Below are 20,150 nucleotides of genomic sequence, written 5' to 3' on the forward strand. Positions count from 1 at the left end.
CCATCCTCACCTTCGGCTCCAGGGTAGCCAGAAGAGGGTGCTGGGTCCCCTGGATCTGGACTGAGCTGAGCTAGCCCCATCCTCACCTTTGTTGCCCTCTGTCCTTCATTTTCCCCATGGGGCACATTTCCAATTCTGGGGCATCTAATCATCAGTTTATGCAATGTTTGGCTCCATATTTTTTTTTTTAAAAAAGCCATGAAAAGCATACAGAATGCTAATTTTAATCCCAAGGAGCTCGTTCTAGTTTATATGTTTGAGATTCTGAATTTTTCCACACCTGTGAAATACTAATTATCCAGTTACAGAGGCTTTTCCCACTAAATTAAATTAATAGACTTACTCATTTTACCGCTTAGTAAGGGAGTGTTAAAAAGTTGGGTTGCACTGTATTTATGATGCCAAAAATGTGCTAAATGCTGGTAACTGCCCGCTGTATGCGAACAGTTAAATAAATGCTGTACATCCATCCACTAGGACACTATGACTCGGTTTATGTAGTTTGTTGACACAAACAGAAAACTAGTGAATTTGGGAGAGAGAGCTACAACACATCGGGGGAGGGGGTGTCCACACACATGCAGTAGAGCTTGTGTGGAGGTCAGAAGACAGCACGGAGGGGTCGGTTCTCTTCCAACATGGGGTTCAAACTCAGGTCACCAGCCTTGGCGGCCATCACCTTTACCCACTGAGCCATCTCACCATCCTGACAATGAATTGCTGACTGAAAAAAGCAGATTCTGCTCTAGACCAGCACGTGTTATGTTCATGTATGCACAGCTGACGTGCGTGTGTGCACACGTGGTTTGTACAATGATGGAATCAGTGTCGCTCTTCAGCACCGACTCTGGAAGTCACACCTTGAGATGTATGTCAATGCTGCATGCTTGATTGACTAAAGCTGCCTTCCTCTCATTTCTAGAATAATGAACTACAAAGCCGGTTGGACTATTTGACAGAAACTCAGCCCAAGACTGAAGTGGAGACCAGAGAAGTTGGAGTGGGCTGCGATCTTCTACCCAGGTAGCTGGGAATTTCCTGTTCTTCTGTTGAAACTCCTTCTTTGACTTAAGAAAACTATTTCACTGCGCTGTGATGAAGAGTGTCGAATTCTTCCTCTGAAAAACACAGCTCTAGAGCTAATGGTGACTTCTAAGTAGGCAGAGGAATTGTGTGGGTGAAGGAGAGACTGAGGAAGCATAACTATCAGTTACTGCCAGCCTTTGCGTGTGCTCGCGCTCTCTCTCTCTCTCTCTCTCTCTCTCTCATTCAGCAAACTGTGGCAAACAGGTTGCAGAGAGAAATGAGATTGGTTTCTGCCCCAGAGTAGCAGATGGAGAAGGGACAGGCTATAGGAAGGCCTTAATTACCATGTGAGAGGGGTGTGTTGGGTACCTTCAGAGTGAGCATCCAAATGAGGACCAAAATTCATCCATCCTTTAGTACCATAGCTCATATATCCAGATGTCTGGTTTGAATCTGGTTCAACATAATGATCTTAGACTGTGTGCTGGCTAGTTTTACTTCAACTTGACTCAAGCTAGGGTCATCTGAGAGGAAAGAGCCTCAACTGAGAAAAAGCCTCCAGAAGATCTGGCTTAGGCAAGCCTGTAAGACATTTTCTTAATTAGTGATTGATGGGGACGGGCTCCGTCCATTGTGGATGGAGCCACCTCAGGGCTGGTGGTCCTGAGTTCTTTAAGGAAACAGGCTGAGCAAGCCAGTAAGCAGCACTCCTCTGTGGCTTCTGCCCCAGCTCCTACCTCTAAATTACTACGCAGTTTGAGTTCCTGTCCTGACTTCTTTTAATGACAAATAGTGATGTAGCTTTGGTCAATGTGTTTTATCGCAGCAATGATAACCCTGACTCTACCTTTGACCATCCAGCTTCGTCACCAGGCTAGAGGGCTGACCTGTTTACTGTTCAGCTGCTCCCCACAGCGAGGTTTGTGTTCTGCTTAGTCACAGTTGTTCTAGAGGCCCGCTTGACTGACACAAACTTACCATGTCTGGGTGTTCAATTGTGCTCAGGCAAAGGATGTGACTATGTATATAACATGGTTATTAATGCCCTGTGGCTAATGATTTAGGTCATCAAGATCATGAAGTGGCAAGTTCTGGTGTCATGAGAGCAAGAAAGGACTCGAGTGTGGGCATGTGCTATGCTAAAAAACAGTGATCCAGAAAATACATCAGAACTCAGGACCTTTAATAGTAACATCTGATGGGAAGAGTGGTCAGCCAATTGCCTATCTGGGATGCGGGATGCCCTGGTCTGGTCCTGCTGCCCACCTGTAACCGGGCATCGAGGAGTTCTTTCTTGGATGAGGTCTTGGCCTCCAAGTCTGTAAAGTCAGCGAGTGGCTTGACCAAGTCTCCAGCATCACTAATGTGGCACAGTGAGACCTCATTTCCCCCGCTGTGACTAACGGCTCTTGTTGATTAAAAATCCTGCCTTTTGCCATTGTCAAAGAACTTAGGAGCAGCACCGCTGAACCTTCTTTGCCAATTTCCTGGTTTCCAGGTAAACAAGGCAGTTTTTACTATTCTAATGTAATTAACAGAAAAGGCCTTTTTAAAAAGATAAGGGTACATAAAGTAGGCTCGGCATCTCACCAACACATAACACAATTTACTCGATGAAAATATAACCAAAAGAATGACTGATGGCGTTCTGGGACCCTTTTTGAAATATGAGTAATTTGGCCATTTCCCTCTTTCTCAGGCTTTTCAGAGACCAAGTGTCTCAGATCACTCTAATTCCCCACATCATAAATCTTGTTTGGCCAAGACGGGCACACAACCGTGTCTGAAACCAATAAATTGTTTGTTTTCTGATTCCCCACATTTTGGCTTAAAACAAGCTTTTCAATTTGTACACCCAAGGATGGCCGGAGGCGCACTTTTATGGCTACGTTATGAAACCACAAAACAGTTTTCATAATGGAAGTGCTGACAGACCCTTAACTTATGGCCATGGTGAACCTGGAAGGCACGTCAGCATAGAAAGGCAGCTTTTCCATAAATGTAACATTTGGGTTTCCCTCAGGATCCATTGCTGCGGTTTAACTGCTTAGGTCAGTCAGCGGAGGAAATGAAAACTACATAACCACATTTCCGAAAGGGCAGAATGATATTTCACCCGTTTCCTCTCAAATATTTATGAAGTGCCTACTATGTGAAAAGCACCCCCAGGTCACAGGGGTGAGGAGACAGAGCTTCTGAGGTATCTCAAGGCAGGGTTTGCTGCCCCCAGGTCACAGGGGTGAGGACAAGCGCTTCTGAGCTGTCCCGAGGCAGGGTTCCCCCCCAGATCATAGGGGTGAGGAGACAGAGATTTTGAGCTATCTCAAGGCAGGGTTCCCCCACCCAGGTCACGGGGTGAGGAGACAGCTTTTGAGCTATCTCAAGGCAGGATTCTGCCTCCGTCCCCCCCACCCCAACCCCAGGTCACAGGGGTGAGGAGACAGAGCTTCTGAGCTATCCCGAGGCGGGGTTTTCCGCCCCCAGGTCACAGGGGTGAGGATGAGAGCTTCTTGAGCTATCCCGAGGCAGGGTTTTCTGCCCCCAAGTCACAGGGGTGAGGACGAGAGCTTCTGAGCTGTCCCCAGGCAGGTTTCCACCTGGCTTAGAAAGGATTTGCCCTGTTGCTGGGGCGTCTGAGGAGACCTTGAGGATGGTAGGTGACGAGGATTATTGAGGTGCTAGCTGGGGAACATCTTCCCTCCCCACAGTCTTCTTAGTACCAACAAACTACACCCAGCACTTAGTTCTAAATGTTAGATTCTAAGGAAGACTCTCTTAAATAGAGGCCTATGGGTGAAAATAGATCCAAACCCCATAGTCTAGATGGATCCCTACATTTCAAAGGGAACAAATTGGAAGAGAAAAAAAGCAACTCAGCAGAAGCTGCACAGCCAGAGTTGAAGACCAAGCTTCTGAGGCTGTGTGCGGCCAGTTAGAGCCGCAGTTTGAGTTCCTTGCACCCATGTTGGGTGACTTACAGCCACCTCTAACTCCAGCTCCAGGGGTTCCAATGCCCTCATCTGACTTCTGCAAGTACTGTACTCATGTGTACAAACACAGAAACAGATACACAGAGACACACAGACATACATACATACACAGTGCTTTAAGTAGCTACTGCTACTATTAACTAAACCAAAATTCTGATTTTGAGATGTAAAACACTGTATCCTATATACATGAATTTGGGTTTGTTAAAGCGATTTTGTTAATTTTATAGGTAGCTACTATCATTGGTCGGAAGCCTAGTCAAGGATACAGCGCTTTAGTGTGCATGGGCCTCTTCAGTAAACCCCCTAGACACTGTGTCAAAGGGCAGAGGGCCTGGGGGATAATAAACACTATGCCAGCTGAGACACAAAAGTGATCCCTGTGTGTTCCGGGCACTGCAGGTGCTCTGTGGGGAGCAGGAGCCCTCCGCTTCCTCGCTCACTCTCTGCTCACACCTGAAGGTGCCGGGATGCTTGCTGCTGCTCTCAGAGTATAGCTCACAACTAGGACTCTTCTGGAATTTTGTCACGCTGAAAAACAAAATTGTGATGACCTCATAGCAGCACTAACCCCTTTCTGAAGCACCCCTTCTCGCTGCCCCCTTTCCTGCCAGCATGGTGAATGCCTAGGAATGGGGATCCAGCGTGCCACTCCCTGGTCTGGGGTATTAGTCACCTGACGTTTGCTGTAGTGAAATACCTGAGGCAAATTAGAAAGAGAGCTGTGTTCTGTGTGACTCAGTTTATTCCAGAGTCTTCTGTGAGGGCACTGCATGGTGGAGCAAAGCTCTTTACACCATGATCCAGGAGACAGAAATAAAAGAGCTGAGACTAGGGATCCACAACCCCCTTGAAAGATACACCCCTGTTATCCAAGACTTTCCTGTGAGGCCACCCTCCTATGGGTCCTGTCACCTTCTAGTAGTGCTCCAACAGGGCCTGGACTTTTGATTCCTGGACATCTTTGGAAAGCAAGCATTCAGATGGCAGGATCGTGTATTTAGTTTGAGTTCAGTAAACATCTTGGGGGTGAATAAGTGAAGTCTGCACCAAGTGGGGATTTAGGCAGCTCGCTGTGTTAAAATGTGGTTTGTTTATTTAGTGGAGGGCTTAGAAGAAGCAGGTCCGGCTCACGTTTTGCTGCTTGTATTTGTCATCAGGTGTGCGAGCGGAAGGTTTGTTCCCTTTCCTAGTCACGGTCTCCCTGAGACATGCTCAAAACGGTCCCGTGGAATAGCCATTCAGTCCATCCTCGTGCAGCACCGTCTCCCTAGAGCGTTCAACAGCTCTGAACATTTGTTTGAACAGCTTCAACACAGTTCCTAGGCAGAACGATGCTGGCCTCTCTCTCACTCAGAGAGTAAAGCAGCTCTCCCTGCCCTCCCCGCCTGTCCTCCATCTTCCTCCACGGCTTGTACCTCATTCCCCTCAGCGCACCTCGTGATTCTGCCTTGGTTTCAGTTATTTCTGCCAAGACTGCACCGGGACATAGTGTTGCCTTCCCTCCCTGAGGCTGAGCCTTTCTGGAACACAAGCCCTTATTCTGTACAGCTCCTGAGTCCTCTGGCTGGTGTCTGTTTGGCCCTCTACAGACCATTTCCAGGCTAACTGTATCGGCTTTTTCTCCAAAGTCAGTTCTTACAAGTGGTTAAGATGCCTGCTTGTCTGTTAGACCTGGATCTGTATCTCGGATTTGCCACTTGCTTTTTGTGTGACTTTGAGGAAAAAAATCTAAATTCTTTGAGTTTCTTTTTCCTCACCTTGGAAGGAAAATTTGATGAGGGAGGCTGAGGCAGGAGGATTGTAGCGAGGCCACATAGTGAGACCCGTTTTCAAAGTCAAAAACAAAAGTAAAGAAAGGAAGACGGGGAGATTTGGTGGTCGGCGCTGTGTCGAGAATTTTCTCTGCTGGGGGTGGAGGTCCCAATGGCAATCCAAGACTCTGTTCCTCCAGAGCATCCCCCAGGGAACCAGTGAGTCTATTGGGTCTCCTTACAGAGATGGGGAAGGATTTCTCATAGGAACATGGGTGACCCCAGGCAGCAACAGTAGAAAGTCCTCACCCAGCATGTGTGAGAGTTTCCCCATAGCCACACAGATGGAGTCACCTTCTCCTAGTTCTCCCGAGCCTCTGTACTCCAGCCCCACCCCAAGCCCCTGAGGACACTATTGACTAGAGAAAAGCGGAATACAGCTGGTTAGGAAAATGTTTGGATACTTAGGGGAAGGGATGTGACCCTCCTGCCACTGCCTCCTGTAAGGAAGACCAGTAGTCAACCAGCCCCGGTTGTGATAGTCAGGTGCCGACAGGCACAGCAGAACCCCCACAGATGGTGGCTGTTTGGCTGTGAGAGCATTCCTGTGCAGCACCCCGAAAGTTGGCTTCCAAGTGGACAGCTACGAAACTCAGGGCAGCCAGCTCAAGCACTTGCATGTCCATGATCTGCGGATTGTTCCACCGTTTTCCAGCGATCTACAGTTGAGCTGTATCTCAGCCGTGGTTGCTTTGCCCGTGGGCTCACTTACTTGCCTGTGCTATCACTTTCCTTCTGGATGACCTCAGAAAGACCCTTTCCTTCCGCTCTCCAGCCTGCCTGACAGCCATCTTTCCTCCTTGTCTCTAGTTTCCTGGCCTGCTGCTCCTCCTCTGTCTCATGCTTGGGTTGCATTTATTTCTAGTGGGCGAGGATCTCATCGTGGAATGAAAATATGAAGCGTGACTCACTGTGAGTTCAAGAGTCTTAAACACCCAGTTTTGGTTTTTAAGAATGAATTCAGTTTGAAAAGCATGATCCATATTAATTAGTCACTGAGAATCACTTAAGGTCATCTGGCCTCTGAGTACAGAGAAAAAGGAAGAATGAACGATGAGACTTTTCTTTCTTCTGCTCCTTAATGTATTGAAACATAGTTTCCAGTAAACTTAGTTACTTTTTAAAAAATTGGATTTACTCTTAATTTTTGGATATATTTATTTTATTTCATGTGTTTGAGTGTTTTGCCTGCATGTATGTGCACCATGTGCATGCTTGGTGTCCGTGGAGGCCAGAGGAGGGACTCGGATCCCCCAGAACTGGACTTACTAGCCGTAAGTCACCGTGTAGGAACAGGGAACTGAGCCTGGACCTTCTATAAGAGCAGCAAGTGCTCTTAACTGCTGAGCCATCTTTCCAAGCTCCTCGGTTATATCTGAGCTGGTGCAGTTTGGGGGCAGATATTTCCCATGGCCACTGGTGCCCTTGCACATAGTAAGTGCTTTAAAGGTTTTAATTTTTATTTTTTTGTTGTAGAGATCAAAATATAATTTTTTTTTGGTTCTGCAAGCGCTCCCTGCCTCCAGGGATCCTGTTCTCAAACAAGCAAATTTCAGTTCTGTGATTGAAATGGCTTATGTTCTTGAAGTCCTATTGCTTCCTAGTGATCAGCTTCGTAGAGCACCTCTCCCCCACCCCCGCCTGCCACTTTACATTTTTGAAAGGTTGGGATGTGAGTGCCTGTTTTTGAAACGCAGGAGGTTCACCTTTATAAATATTTCTGTGTTTTATGAGCTTTTAGGATATTGTCACAGGAGACCGTTTCTGTTGCATGGAATTTTCATAGGAGTCGGCACACAAGGCCCATCTGGTTTCTGCCCCTGCTATTCCTCTAGTCTGCCTCGCCAGGTCACCAGGGCCTTCTTGAAGTGCCACACCCCAGAGATTCCTGTCTGTGGGCAGTGACACTGTGACTGCCGCCCTCCACAAACTTCCGCTGGTTTCCGTCTTCATGTCTGTGTGAGCTGAGAGCTCCATGCTCAGCCTGACCTGCGGAGGTCACAAAGATGAGTGAGACATGGTTTTCACTCCCAGGGAAATCAGGCCTAGCAATGGACACAGATGCGAATCAGTGTGATAGGGGACACTGCCACTGGTGTGTCACAGCCCAGGCAACAGTCATTCTCAGTGTGCCTGGGGAATGGAATGCATGGAAAAGACATGGGAATCTCTGCTGTGTGGCCCTGGGGAGATGGGAACAAGTGTCTGCTTACCCAGATAGGGACACAATGCCAGACAAAGTAAGGATACCATCAAAGTTCAACGTAGTGAGCCGAAGAGTTTTATTGGGGTTAGTTACTGGACCAGAAGTGATTTGAGGACAGCTATGTCACCAAAAACCCACTCCAGCATGGGTGATAGCTCATGCCAGCTGGAAAACTGGAGCACACTGCACAGCCTGCAGGTAGCTGGAGCACACTGCACAGCCTGCGGGTAGCTGGAGCACACTGCACAGCCTGCGGGTAGCTGGAGCACACTGCACAGCCTGCGGGTAGATGGAGCACGCTGCACAGCCTGCAGGTAGATGGAGAACATTGCACAGCCTGAAGGTAGCTCAGCAGGTTGGAGAGTGTCCTTTCCAGGTAGCTCAGTTGCCTGAGCCCTTTTCAGGTCTCCTCTTCCTCCACCACCACCTCCTCCTCCATTTTTGTTTTTGTTTATTTTATTTAATTATTTTTGAAACAGGATCTTATTGTATAGCTCTGGCTGACCTGGAACTTGCTATGTAGAGTAGGCTGGCCTTGAACTTGCAGAGATCTGCTGAGATTAAAGATGTGTACCACCACTCCTGCCTTTACTCTCTGCTTCTCAAAGGAAGCTCAACAGATCTGCAAGTGTCTCTTGGTAGTTTTTACTCTTTGTTTACATACACTTGGGGAAGGCCTGGATCTGATCAGTTTCAGGAACTTCCTGAAGCCTTGGCATTGTTCACTTCCTAAGATTAAGGAGATACTCTGCAGAATGGAATGTTTCACTATCCTTAGAACATCCTGTTGTTGTAAAAGGAGACTGGTTATTCCTTTCCTGGCTGCCCAGACTAGTAAGGTTCTGGGATCTTTTTCCTTCAGCAGTTACATGGTGTCTTCCTGACTCCACCTACTCTCTCTCTATATCTCTTCCAGCCTGGCTATATTCTGCCCCGCCATAGGCCAAAGTACCTTCTTTATTAGCCAATGGTAATAAAACACATTCACAGCATACAGAGGGGAATCCCACATAATGTCCTCTTTTCTGTCTAAATAAAAAAGGTTTTTAACTTTAACATAGTAAAATTACCTATAACAAAATAGGTATCAAGCAAGAATTACAGTATTTTTTATGAATCTAAAGTTTCATAACTAATTTATCTTTTATCATAACTAAGGAAAACTATAACTAGGTGTTTTCAACTTCATCAAAGACCCCAGAAGTTTATAACAGGAAGTGAATAGTAAGCAACTTTCAAAACTCTAGAATTGAAGAGATATCTCATTGCCTGGACAGTCACCCAAAGTTCTTCTGTAACATTGGAACATCCATCTTCAGCCCTACAGGCCCATAGTATCTGGAAGACTTTTCCATGAAACAGGAAATTTGAAAAACTGTTCAGTCACTTTCTTCTGTGTCCTGCAGAATGACTGGCAGTTTCTTCTATAAGTCAGGAACCCTGAAGGATTGTCTCACCTTCTTTAGGCAAGTTCAACAGTCATTTTTCTGTGGCTCCTGCATATCTTGTTTATACAGCATAACACCAAGCAGTCCAGGCAAGAGCAGTTTCTTGCCCAAATGGCTAGCCTTGTCAAATTGAAGGTAAGTTTTATAACCAGTTTCTTCAGTGCCCATCAGCCTCTCTAAAGTATTGGTGCTGCCAGAAGCAGACATGTCTCACTGTCGAGAAAAGTCTAAGTTCTTAAAACATTTTAAATGCCATATACTGTAGGACTTTAAAGTGCTGAAGATCTAACTGAAATATATTTCTATATATCTAGCAAACCTAACCAACATGACTACAAGTTTAACTATTATAAAGAACTATCTATTAATCTGCATTTCTTTTTTAACTACACATTACATTTTTAAATCAGCTGCACAAACCCAATACCTTAAACAAGAGCAGAAATACATATACACAGTGTAACAAAATTGACCTTAAACTTGTATTAATTGATTAAGATCCATACCAATACAAAATATTTATCTCTATATATCATATCCCCCCTTAAAATAAAAACAAACATTTATAAACATTCATTTTGGAAATTTTTGGCATTGTTTTCTCCAAACTGCTTCCTGTTGTTTGTTGGGCAAAGTATTTTTAGGGTTAATGAAAACCTTTCAGGGACTCTAGTTCCATCAAACCACATTAGCTTAAAAGGAATCTACAGGTTCTCATTTTCTGTGGAAACAAAAGCAGAACCTCTTTTCCAAAGTAACATATTCTTAGACTCAAATTTTGAAGTCAAGATACCTTTAAAATAAATATGTTAATTTAGCTTAGCAGCTCCCACAATCAAATGTCTCTCTGCAGTTAGCTCATTAAGAGTCAAAAATTCAAAGAAAACACAATAATATACATAATCCAGACTCTGTATATATTCCATCTTTACATGGCTTTTTTACTCATTAAATTACTTTTTAAAATTTATTTTATTATCTTTACTGCTTTCATCTATGACTGTCTGTATTTTTTCTTCTCTCTCTGAAGCCCATGTACATTTATCCAACACTGTGGCCCATTTAGAGGCCCTTTTTTTTGTCTGAATCTGCCTTTACTGTGTATCTGTAATGCTTTTCTGACCAGGAGCGCTTTTTAAAATGCTAAACATCATGGCCAGGACTAATTGCTGCAGTTTTGCCTTTTGGCTCTGCCCAGTCCAACATGGCAGAGGATATTTGCTGCTTCTGTGATCCATGCTCACTGCCCCAACTCCAAGGACACAGGGGGTCTATGTTGCCATTAATCAATCTATAACACACTGCTCACAGACCCCATTGAAGTGCTCCATAACAGGACTAGCCTGATCCAGGAAGCCAACTCTTAAAGGAGCCACACAGTTCTTGCTGCTAATGCTGAGTCCTGGAGCCTTCTCTTAAAGGAGTCACACCTCTGCTTGCACCTAACAAACAGAGCCCTACCAAGAAAATTCTGCTACCAAGAAACCATGCTTAATTCTGTTCTTTTGTGTCTAGAATTCCATCCCAAACTCTCTCAGGTTTTATGTGGATGTAGTTGGCTCATGTTGTTGCCATTTGTAAAAGGAGACTGCTCATTGGTCTCCTGGCTGCTCAGACCAGTAAGGTTCCAGTGTCCTTCTCCTTAGGCAGTTACTTGGTATCTCCCAGACTCTGTCTATTCTCTCTCTATATATCTCTTCCAGCCTAACTATATTCTGTCCTGACATAGGCCAAAGCAGCTTCTTTATTAACCAATGGTAATAAAACATATTCACAACGACAGAGGGGAATCTCACATCATGTTGTTTGACCTCCGTCCTAACATCCTATGTCTTAATGAGCTTCCCTCCAAGAGGGAAGGTTTTAATTTTGAAATAAACTACTACACAACTATGTCCTAGGGGAGACATGCAATGTGTAAGCTCTGACATCTCTGCCCCTCATACTCCTGATACAGCCTGTCCCACTGTGAATGAATGGAAAATTAGTGGCGAGGATGTTAACTGCAATTGGTCATTGTGCTATTGGGGTCAAGGATGTAACTGTCCTCCATGCCACAGATCAAGGCAGATAGAAATGTCATCCAGGGTTCTAGGATTCTTCCACCAATGACTTCCTTGGACCCACCCTCCATGAAGGGGACACCCTAACATTGAGGACTCCCTCCTAGACCCTGGGTTAGGCACAACCCACACCTGTTTCACAGAGAGATCCTTTATTTAGCGGGGAAGAGAAGATAAAGTGGCTGCTTTCTGACTCAGGCAGGAAAACAGCAGCAAATGACCTTGCGGGTGTAATTTTTAAGAGGAGGAAAAGGGGAGGTCTGTGTTAGCATGGGCTAGGATGCAGTAGTATAGGAGAGGGGGAAGAGGAAGAAGGGGAAGGGAACAAGGGAAAGAGGGAAGAGGTATTTGTCCCCGAGGGACAAAGGATTGCTTCTGGATAGAAAGGAGATAGACAAGACACAAGGGAAAATGGCGGTTTATAGAGATAAAATGGGAAACCCTGTGATAGGATGAGGTGTTTAATTTTTATTGGACATGTTAATTAGGTGAAAGGAAGCTTTTGATTGCTGGACTTTGGAAGTCAGCCTGGGGAAGAGGAGGTAACCAAATAAGGGAATAGACCTTGGCGGTTAGCTTTAGGAATGTCATCTAATGGTTTTGAGCAAGGCAGAGGGCATGGGGAGAAGGGTAAAGTCCACCAGAGCTACGTGCTCAAGTGGGCTAGTATCCCTTCACTCCCCAACCCAAACCTCTACATAAAAGAGAAAAGAAGGTGACCATGCAAGATAGTGCATAGGGATGGACCATTTCAACCTCAAGTGAGAGGACTCATTTCTGCCCATTCAGTAACATGGTTCACCTAATTGCAAAGGAGGCTGGGAAATATAATTTCATATTTGGTCAAAATGAACTAGAAGCTAAAGGGCAGGCAAATTTACTTCTTATCTCAGAGGTCAGGAAGTCCAAGACCAATGCACCAACAGACTCAGCATCTGGTTAGAATATGCTTTCTGGTTCACAATGCTTTTCCCATTCCTCACTTGAAGCTCCCTGAGACCTAATCCTACTCAGGAGGGAGCCACCCTCATGGCTTTTTCACCTGTTGATGCTGTCCTTCCCAGGGTTAGGATTTCAGCTCTGAATTTGCAGGGAAATGATATTCAGTCCATAGCCAATCCCTTTTATAGTGTTTCTGCGCAATATTCAATTGCATTATTAAATCATCACATTTAATTAAGTGTTGAGTTCTTACTACATGAAGCACATAAGAGAGTTTTGTCTCATTTTCCTCTTCTTTCTTTTCTCATTTCTCAGCCCAACAGGCAGGACCCGTGAATTCACGATGCCTTCCAGGAGTTACACCCCATACACGCGAGTCCTGGAGTTAACCTCAAAGAAAACGCTGACTTAGGCACTCAGAGACACGTGCTTCTTGCAGGCATTGAAAAGCCTTGCAACCCTGCGACTTAAAGGTCTGGAGAGGGTGATGATTGCTTCCTCATAGACACGGTGTAAGCCAGAAAGGGAATCTCAGGCCAGTGGAGGCAGAGAGAACAAGCCAGGATGTGGACATGAGGTCTTCTTTCGGACACCAGCCCAACCCTGTTATACAGAATCCTCATTTGCTTTCCACGTGGATGTTGAAGTCCTGGCTTTACAGTCTATGTTGTTTTATTCGGTTTGGAGAGAAAGGGGCATTAATTAAAAATTTCATGTTTGTTACAGCATAAAGGCTTTGTTTACCCGTAAAGTATTAGCAGCAGTATTTCTCCCGTATGGAGAAGCCTGTGCACAAGGAGCATGGGCACCTGGAAAAACTTGAACCTGGAGGGGAAGATTCCTGGCATCCGGTGCTCTCTCCTCTGGCGGGGAGGATATGGGCCTGGTTGTGGGAGCCGCGTTTAGAGACTTGGGTGTGCCAGAGTAACTGCATTCTGATTCACTGATTCCCGTTTTAATGTGTGCCTTTACGCCATGATTGGACCACCTGAGATCACTATATTTATGCAAGCTGTGATTCTTTCCTTTCTCACTTAAAGAAGAATTTTGTATGTTGTGGCATTTAGTCATTTCGTGTTTAAGTAACCATTGATATTTTTGTTAAGCGGATGAGGGGTCTATTCACGCACGCTCTACTTTGATATTAAAACCCACGTCACATATATTTAATAAATACCTTCTATTTTGTTCTAACATTGTCTCTGTTCTGTTTCGTCCGTGACTATGTAGGAGAAAAAGATACTTAGCAGACCAGGCTCTGGAATGGTGTCAAGGTCAGATACCAATGACCTTTCTTCAGTTAATCCACAGAAGAGTGGTGAGGTCTAAGATTGTATTTGTTTTCAAATCCTGAAATACATTTTGCTAACACACTTTCTGAAAAGTCTAAGATATATTCATGATCACAAAGAATTAAATCTTCATTTTAAAAATAACCCTCCAGGCCTGCAGAGCTGTTAAGAGCAACTGCTATTCTTGCAGAGGATCAGGGTTCGGTTCCCAGCATCTGCATGACAGCTCACAACTGCCTGCAACCCCAGTTTTGAGGAATCTGATGCACACAAATATACGTATAAAAGTAAAGAAATAAAAATTTGAAATCTCCCTCCCTTCACAGGCTTACGTCATCTAGTTTGGAAAAAGCAAGTGAACAAAGAAGTTCCATTGAATAAATCACCCCGAGTCAGGATAAAGTGAAAAGTGTGTATGTGTGTGTTGTGTGTGTGGTGCACACACTTAAAGCAGAGAACAATGTCAAGTATTCTTCCTCAGGTACCACCTGCTTTATTATTTTGTGGGACAGAATCTCTCCTTGGCCTGAACCATGCCTAGTAGGCCAAACTTGCTCCCAGAGAGCCTCAGGGATCCTTTCTTCACCCCTCCCCAACCCCAGTGCTGGAATAACAAGTGCATGACACTGGGCCTAATTGGTTTTATTTGTTTTTGTTTTTTACATGGATTCCAGGAGATCAACCTCAGATCCTCGTGGTTGCACAGAAAATACTTTACCACCTGAGATATTACCCAAAATGTGCATTTTTTGTAGTCAAATTTGTGTTTAAACTCTGGCTAAAGGACCTTAGATGAGTGGCAAGAGCTCTGTGGAGGTCAGCTCCTCCTCTAATGTGACAGTCACAACAACTTGCCAGGTAGATGGAAGTGGGAGTGAAGTTCACAGCTGCTGTCACTCCAAGTTTGCTTTAAAGCATTTTTGGCTCCTGTGTGGTCCCCAGGGGTAACAAGGAACCCTCCTTCTTGACATCAAGGAGTGGCCATGGCAGAGGTCATCACAGTAGCAGATGGGGAAGCTGCACCCTCAGGGAGGAGCTGGCCATCCTCAGAAGTCAGTGTCCCTGGAGAAACTAGTCTGGAAGAGATTTCAAAGTAAAAGACAATGATTCAAAGAAAGCCAGTTTTGGGCTGGAGAGATGGCTCAGAGGTTAAGAGCACTGGCTGCTCTGGTCCTGAGTTCAATTCCCAGCAACCACATGGTGGCTCACAACCATCTGTAATGAGATCTGGTGCCCTCTTCTGGTCTGGTGGCATACATGCAGATAGAACACTGTATACATAATAAATAAATCTTTAAAAAGAAAAGAAAAGAAAGGCAGTTTTAATGTGACCAGAGGTGGCAATGGAAATCATCTGCAAATAACTCCATAGTTCCTTGTCCCTCTTTTAAAACAAGCATGACAAAGATAGGCAGGCAGGCAGACAGACAGACAGATATGTTTAAGGGGTCTTTCTGCTGACAGGGCCTTTGTGTTTTTCATATAACACGTAGTGAACTCTGACGACTGAACTATCCAGGAAGACTGTTACAGAGAGTTGCTGCATTGCACAGACTGAAAATCTGAGAAAAGTCTTTTAGATCCTTGGTTGATATCACATCCAGAGAGGCCCAGTGGAACAGCTCGGCTGGTAAAGGCACTCGCTGTGTCCGTAAGCCTGACGACTCGAGTCTGATCCCCAGTGTCTGGTGTGAGGCAGAGAGATGGGAGAAATGTGGAAGGTTCCAGGCCAGACAATCTGGAGTATACAGCAAGCAGAAAGAGAAAGAGACTCTGCCTCAAAACAAGGTGGAAGGAGAGAGCCAACTCCAGAAAGTTGTCTCTGACCTCCATAGACACAGTGGCAGACATGGACCCATATTCCCACCAGGAACCTGAGTATTATGTAGAACAGGGTGAAGGATTCTAATACTAACACAGTGAATTTACCTCACCAGAGTAAAGAACCACAATATATAGGAGGGCTTTTTTAAAAACATGAATCATCTGGGCAGTCGTGGCACATGCCTTTAATCCCAGCACTCAGGAGTCAGAGGCAGGTGGATCTCTGTGAGTTCGAGGACAACCTGGTCTACAAGAGCTAGTTCCAGGGCAGACTTCAAAGCTACAGAGAAACTCTGTCTTGAAAAAAGAAAATGAATCAATTTCATTATGGTGCTTCAAGTTAATATTTTCATTTCTGTTGTCAGTATTTCTGTCCTGCCTGGTTTCTGTCCTCCCACCAGGTCCCACAGCTGTTTAGCCCCAAAGAAATCACACAGAGGTCTATATTAATGATAAACTGATTGGCCCTTAGCTCGGGCTTCTTATTAACTCTTATAAACTTATATTAACCCATTATTCTTATCTATGTTAGTCATATGACTCAGTACCTTTTTCAGTGGGGCAGTCACATCTTCCTTCCTCTGTGTTTGGGACAGGACTGGGAAGGAATGGGCTTCCTCCTTCCCAGAATTCTCTTGTTCTCATTGACCTGCCTCTACTTCCTGTCTGGTTGTCCCACCTATACTTCCTTCCTGGCTACTGGCCAATCAACACTTATTTAAAACATAATTGACAGAATATAGACAATTGTTCTGCACCACATTTCAGTCCTCCTTTGCGTTGTCAATAACACACAAGCATATATAAATTTACTTGTTTCATTTTCAAGGGACATATGACCTTCCATAGAGAAGTAGAATCACGTGGTTTTTAAGAATATAGGCTCTGGGATTCAACTGCCTGAGTGTACTCCCTTGTGTGTGCCTACGTAAGTCATGTGACCTGCCAGAGCCCCCTGCAACAGTACAGTGGCAGTTTCTTCCTGGTGGGGTTGATGTGAAGAATGGCTGAGCTAGTCCTTGGGCAGGTCTTAGAATAGTAGTTGGTACACAGCAAGCCCTTACTCGATGCCACCCAGTGTCATTACATCTTTCATAAGCAGTTTGACTTAATGCAGTTAAAGTTTATGTGTACATATTATAGAAGCTGCACCATTATTTCTTTCTTCTTCTTCTTCTTTGAGACAAAAATCCCATGTATCCCAATGTGGCCTTAAACTCTTGTGTAGCCACAGATGACCTTAAACTTCCGATTCTCCTGCTTCTGCCTCTCAGTGCTGAGATTCCAGGTATGCACCTCCATGTACATGCCCAGTTATGCAGTGCTAGGGATGGAGCCTAGGGCTTTGTGCCTGCTAGGCAATTGTCTGTCAACTGATCCACATCCATAACCCTTGCACCACTGCATCTTTGTAAAAGGATGTGTGTGTGTGTCTGTGTTAGTATATGCACATATACAGGCACAAGAGGGCATCAGGTTCCCTAAAATTAGTTGTGAGTTACCTGATGTGGGTGTTGGATTCAGCTCCTCACAAGTGAGCAGCGAGTGCTCTTAACTGCTGAGCCCGCCCTCTCTCCAGCTCTACCTTTTTTTTCTTTTAAAGTATATAATGAATTGGATTCTATTTCATTCAAGCACAGTATTCAATTAACCTATCCTGTCACACTGGAATTTCAAAGGTTGTCTTTACTCTTTCTTAAGCAATCCATCTTCTGCACACGTCTGTGGACATTCTCCTAATTGTTTTCTCAGGTTAAATTCCTCGAAGAAGAATTGCCAGACCCGACAGTGTACAAGCGTTAAATCTTTCAGTGCGCAAAGTCTCATTTGTTCTGTGGAAATTTGTGTGGACTGAAACTCACCAATATTATAAGGAAGTGACTCTCTGACCCCTCAGCCAACATTAGCAATGAGAAATGGAGAACATGAGGAATCTCTCGTTTTCGGGAGACCTGTCCTTCTGCAAGCAGTAAGAACATTTCCTGCAGGATATATTGCCCTTGGATAGCTAAGTTCAAGAACTTCACTTGTGAGTTGTATTCTCTCAGGGCCCAGAGAGGGTCTCAGAAGGAACCAGTATCCCCTGGGATCCAGGACCCGCTGCTCAGTGAGACATCACTTTGTTGGAGTCTTTCATGGTGGGGGCATGTGGGAGAGGAAGATACCGCAAGATGCAACAGGAAGTTGGGGGAGATTCTGAAGCCAGACTCACTCATTCTGTAGCAATCTGCTCTCCTAGCAATTAAAGGGTCCTAACAAGAATATGTCAATCAACTCTACAGACGGTATCCTCAGTGATGTACCCACCTTCCCTCAGCTTCCCTCCCCCAAGTATCCCAGCTCTCTCTACATCACCACCCTAGGGACCGAGATTCTAGCAAATGGACTTTCAGGGAACAAGCCACATCCAACTCCCAGTGAGAGGAGATGTGGTCCAGTAATCAGGTGATTAAAAAGCATGCCTTCTTTTCCTCAGCCCCAAAGATGAGAATTCCAAAGAGTGGGTCCTGTTAGAGAAAAGGGGAGACTGATGTGTTTCTAGAAGGAGCGGTCAAAAGCAAGGGAATCTGAAAGGGATGAATGCTGAAGCCTTGGGGTGATTCACGGGGCAAATTCTCTAAAACCTGGTGTAAAGTATGTGTTACAGCAAGGGGTGTTTTTCTCTTTTCTTTTTTTCCTGCAGCCTCTTTCTCCTTCTTCCCTCCCCCCCCATCCCTCTCTCTTCTTTTGCATGTAGGTATCTGATTGTCTAGCACAGTTGTTGAGAACACAACTCATTGACCATTGTCTTTCCCTTGCACAATTCTTGAATGTCAACTGGCTAAAGAGGCCTGGGTTCATTTCTATGCTCTTGGTCCTGTTATTGTGACCCAGTTGCGTGGATTGACACCTGAGGATGGTGGCTTTGCCGCAGGCCATGGGATCAGGTAGTGTCTCCTCTCCGCTCTCCAGTCCTTTTCACAATTGTCCCTATTCTAGACTTCTCCATGCTCACACCGATTACCGAGTCTGTGCATTCTTACACGGGGGCTGCTAGGATGCTGACAGGGCTCACCCTGGATGGATGGCCCATGAAGAACACCCAGCCCTAGCCTTGTCAGTCCAGCTAGGGCACAGTCTGCCATCTGGAAGAGCTCAGGGCAGCTTCAGGTGTCAAGGCTGCTGCTTCCTCGCTTGGGAAGGTAATGGGAATACAACGTCCAGTGGGCACTTTTGATAACTATGTAGTATAATCTTTGTGGAATTCTAAATAAAATATTATATAAAAAACCCATCATTTGTGCCTAAGGGCCATAAAACTGATGTAATTTGAATGCAATAAAATATAAGCAAGCAGCAAACAGTTCTTGTGGGCTTTCTCTTAATTTTTCAACACATACTTCAGAGTTTTAAGATGCAGCGTTTACAGCATTCACCTTCCTGAATTAGGGGTGGGGGTGCTGAGAAATAATTAGTAGGCAATTTTTTGGCCCTGGGGCTTTTCTTGTAAATGTTTTTGTTGGCAGGCACACTCTTGAGAACAGGAAGTCAGTCTCTTGTTACAGATTTAAGACTTTTCAGAGCCAAATAACAGAAAACTGGGTTAGTTCTGAAATGAGAGCTGGGGTGGGGGCGGGGCGGACTGTCCTGGGCTCTTTCTGGAGATTAATGACATCTTGCAAATATTAATGCTCTCTCTTCCTCTTAACTTTGCCACCTCTTAAACAAAACATACTCAGGCTGAACACAACTTAGCTGATCATTTTGTAGCCCTACCCTAAAATAAAAGATCTTTATAGTACCCACAGATTTATTTTAAAACTTTTGTAGACCTGGGGACGAAAAACTAGGATTGTCTCAAGTTGACCATTTATTGTTGTTATTGTTGTGTTTTGTATTGCTTTTTTACAAAATCCTCAATATGAAATTTAAAGTATTAGACCTGGCATTAAAGATACTGTTTTCACAGTAATCATAAAGATTTCTATTTTCTTTGGAGTTTTTTTTTTTTTTTGAGTGCTCTGTTCTGCATGAACAACTGCACACCAGAAGAGGGCATCAGATTCCATTATAGATGGTTGTAAACCACCGTGTGGTTACTGGGAATTGAACTCAGGACCACTTGAAGTACAGCCAGTGCTCTTAACTGCTGAGCAATCTCACCAGCCCCTTTCTTTGAAGTTTTAAAAACAGCTTTTGTCACTAAGAGTGTGGAAGCAAATTTGTAAATGTATCAATATGTAGTTGAGCTGGTTGTAAACACAGTGATTGTTTGAAGTGGTGAGACTGGACATTTGACCAGGGCATTTAGTTGTTGGATTATAAAATAAGGAAACCAGTGCTCCCCTCCAAAGTCCAAGACTCTACTTATGAATAGGCTTAGTAAGGTTGAAAAGGAATTAAAATTCAGTTTCTACAAATGGTACTAAAAAGTTGCAGTCTTGACAAAGTTTATAATCTGGAGGGACTGGGCAGTGGTTGCGTACCCCTTTAGTCCTACCTCTTGGGAGGCAGAAGTAGGCAGTTTTCTGTGAGTTTGATGCCAGCTTGGTCTACAGAGTGAGT

General features: G+C 44.7%; 1 protein-coding gene across 1 annotated transcript in view; it reads left to right on the forward strand.

Moving 5' to 3' along the window:
* Positions 1 to 13,656, forward strand: part of Myzap (myocardial zonula adherens protein) — a 95,075-nt gene extending 81,419 nt beyond the window's left edge. Inside the window, exons 12-13 of the mRNA XM_013346398.2 lie at positions 923 to 1,023; positions 12,805 to 13,656. Coding sequence (XP_013201852.2) covers positions 923 to 1,023; positions 12,805 to 12,901 — 198 coding nt within the window. The 3' untranslated portion in view covers positions 12,902 to 13,656. The remainder of the gene's footprint in view (positions 1 to 922; positions 1,024 to 12,804) is intronic.
* Positions 13,657 to 20,150: the final 6,494 nt, after the last annotated feature.

The sequence above is a fragment of the Microtus ochrogaster genome, chromosome 5, assembly GCF_000317375.1.
Source record: "Microtus ochrogaster isolate Prairie Vole_2 chromosome 5, MicOch1.0, whole genome shotgun sequence".
Lineage (NCBI taxonomy): Eukaryota > Metazoa > Chordata > Mammalia > Rodentia > Cricetidae > Microtus > Microtus ochrogaster.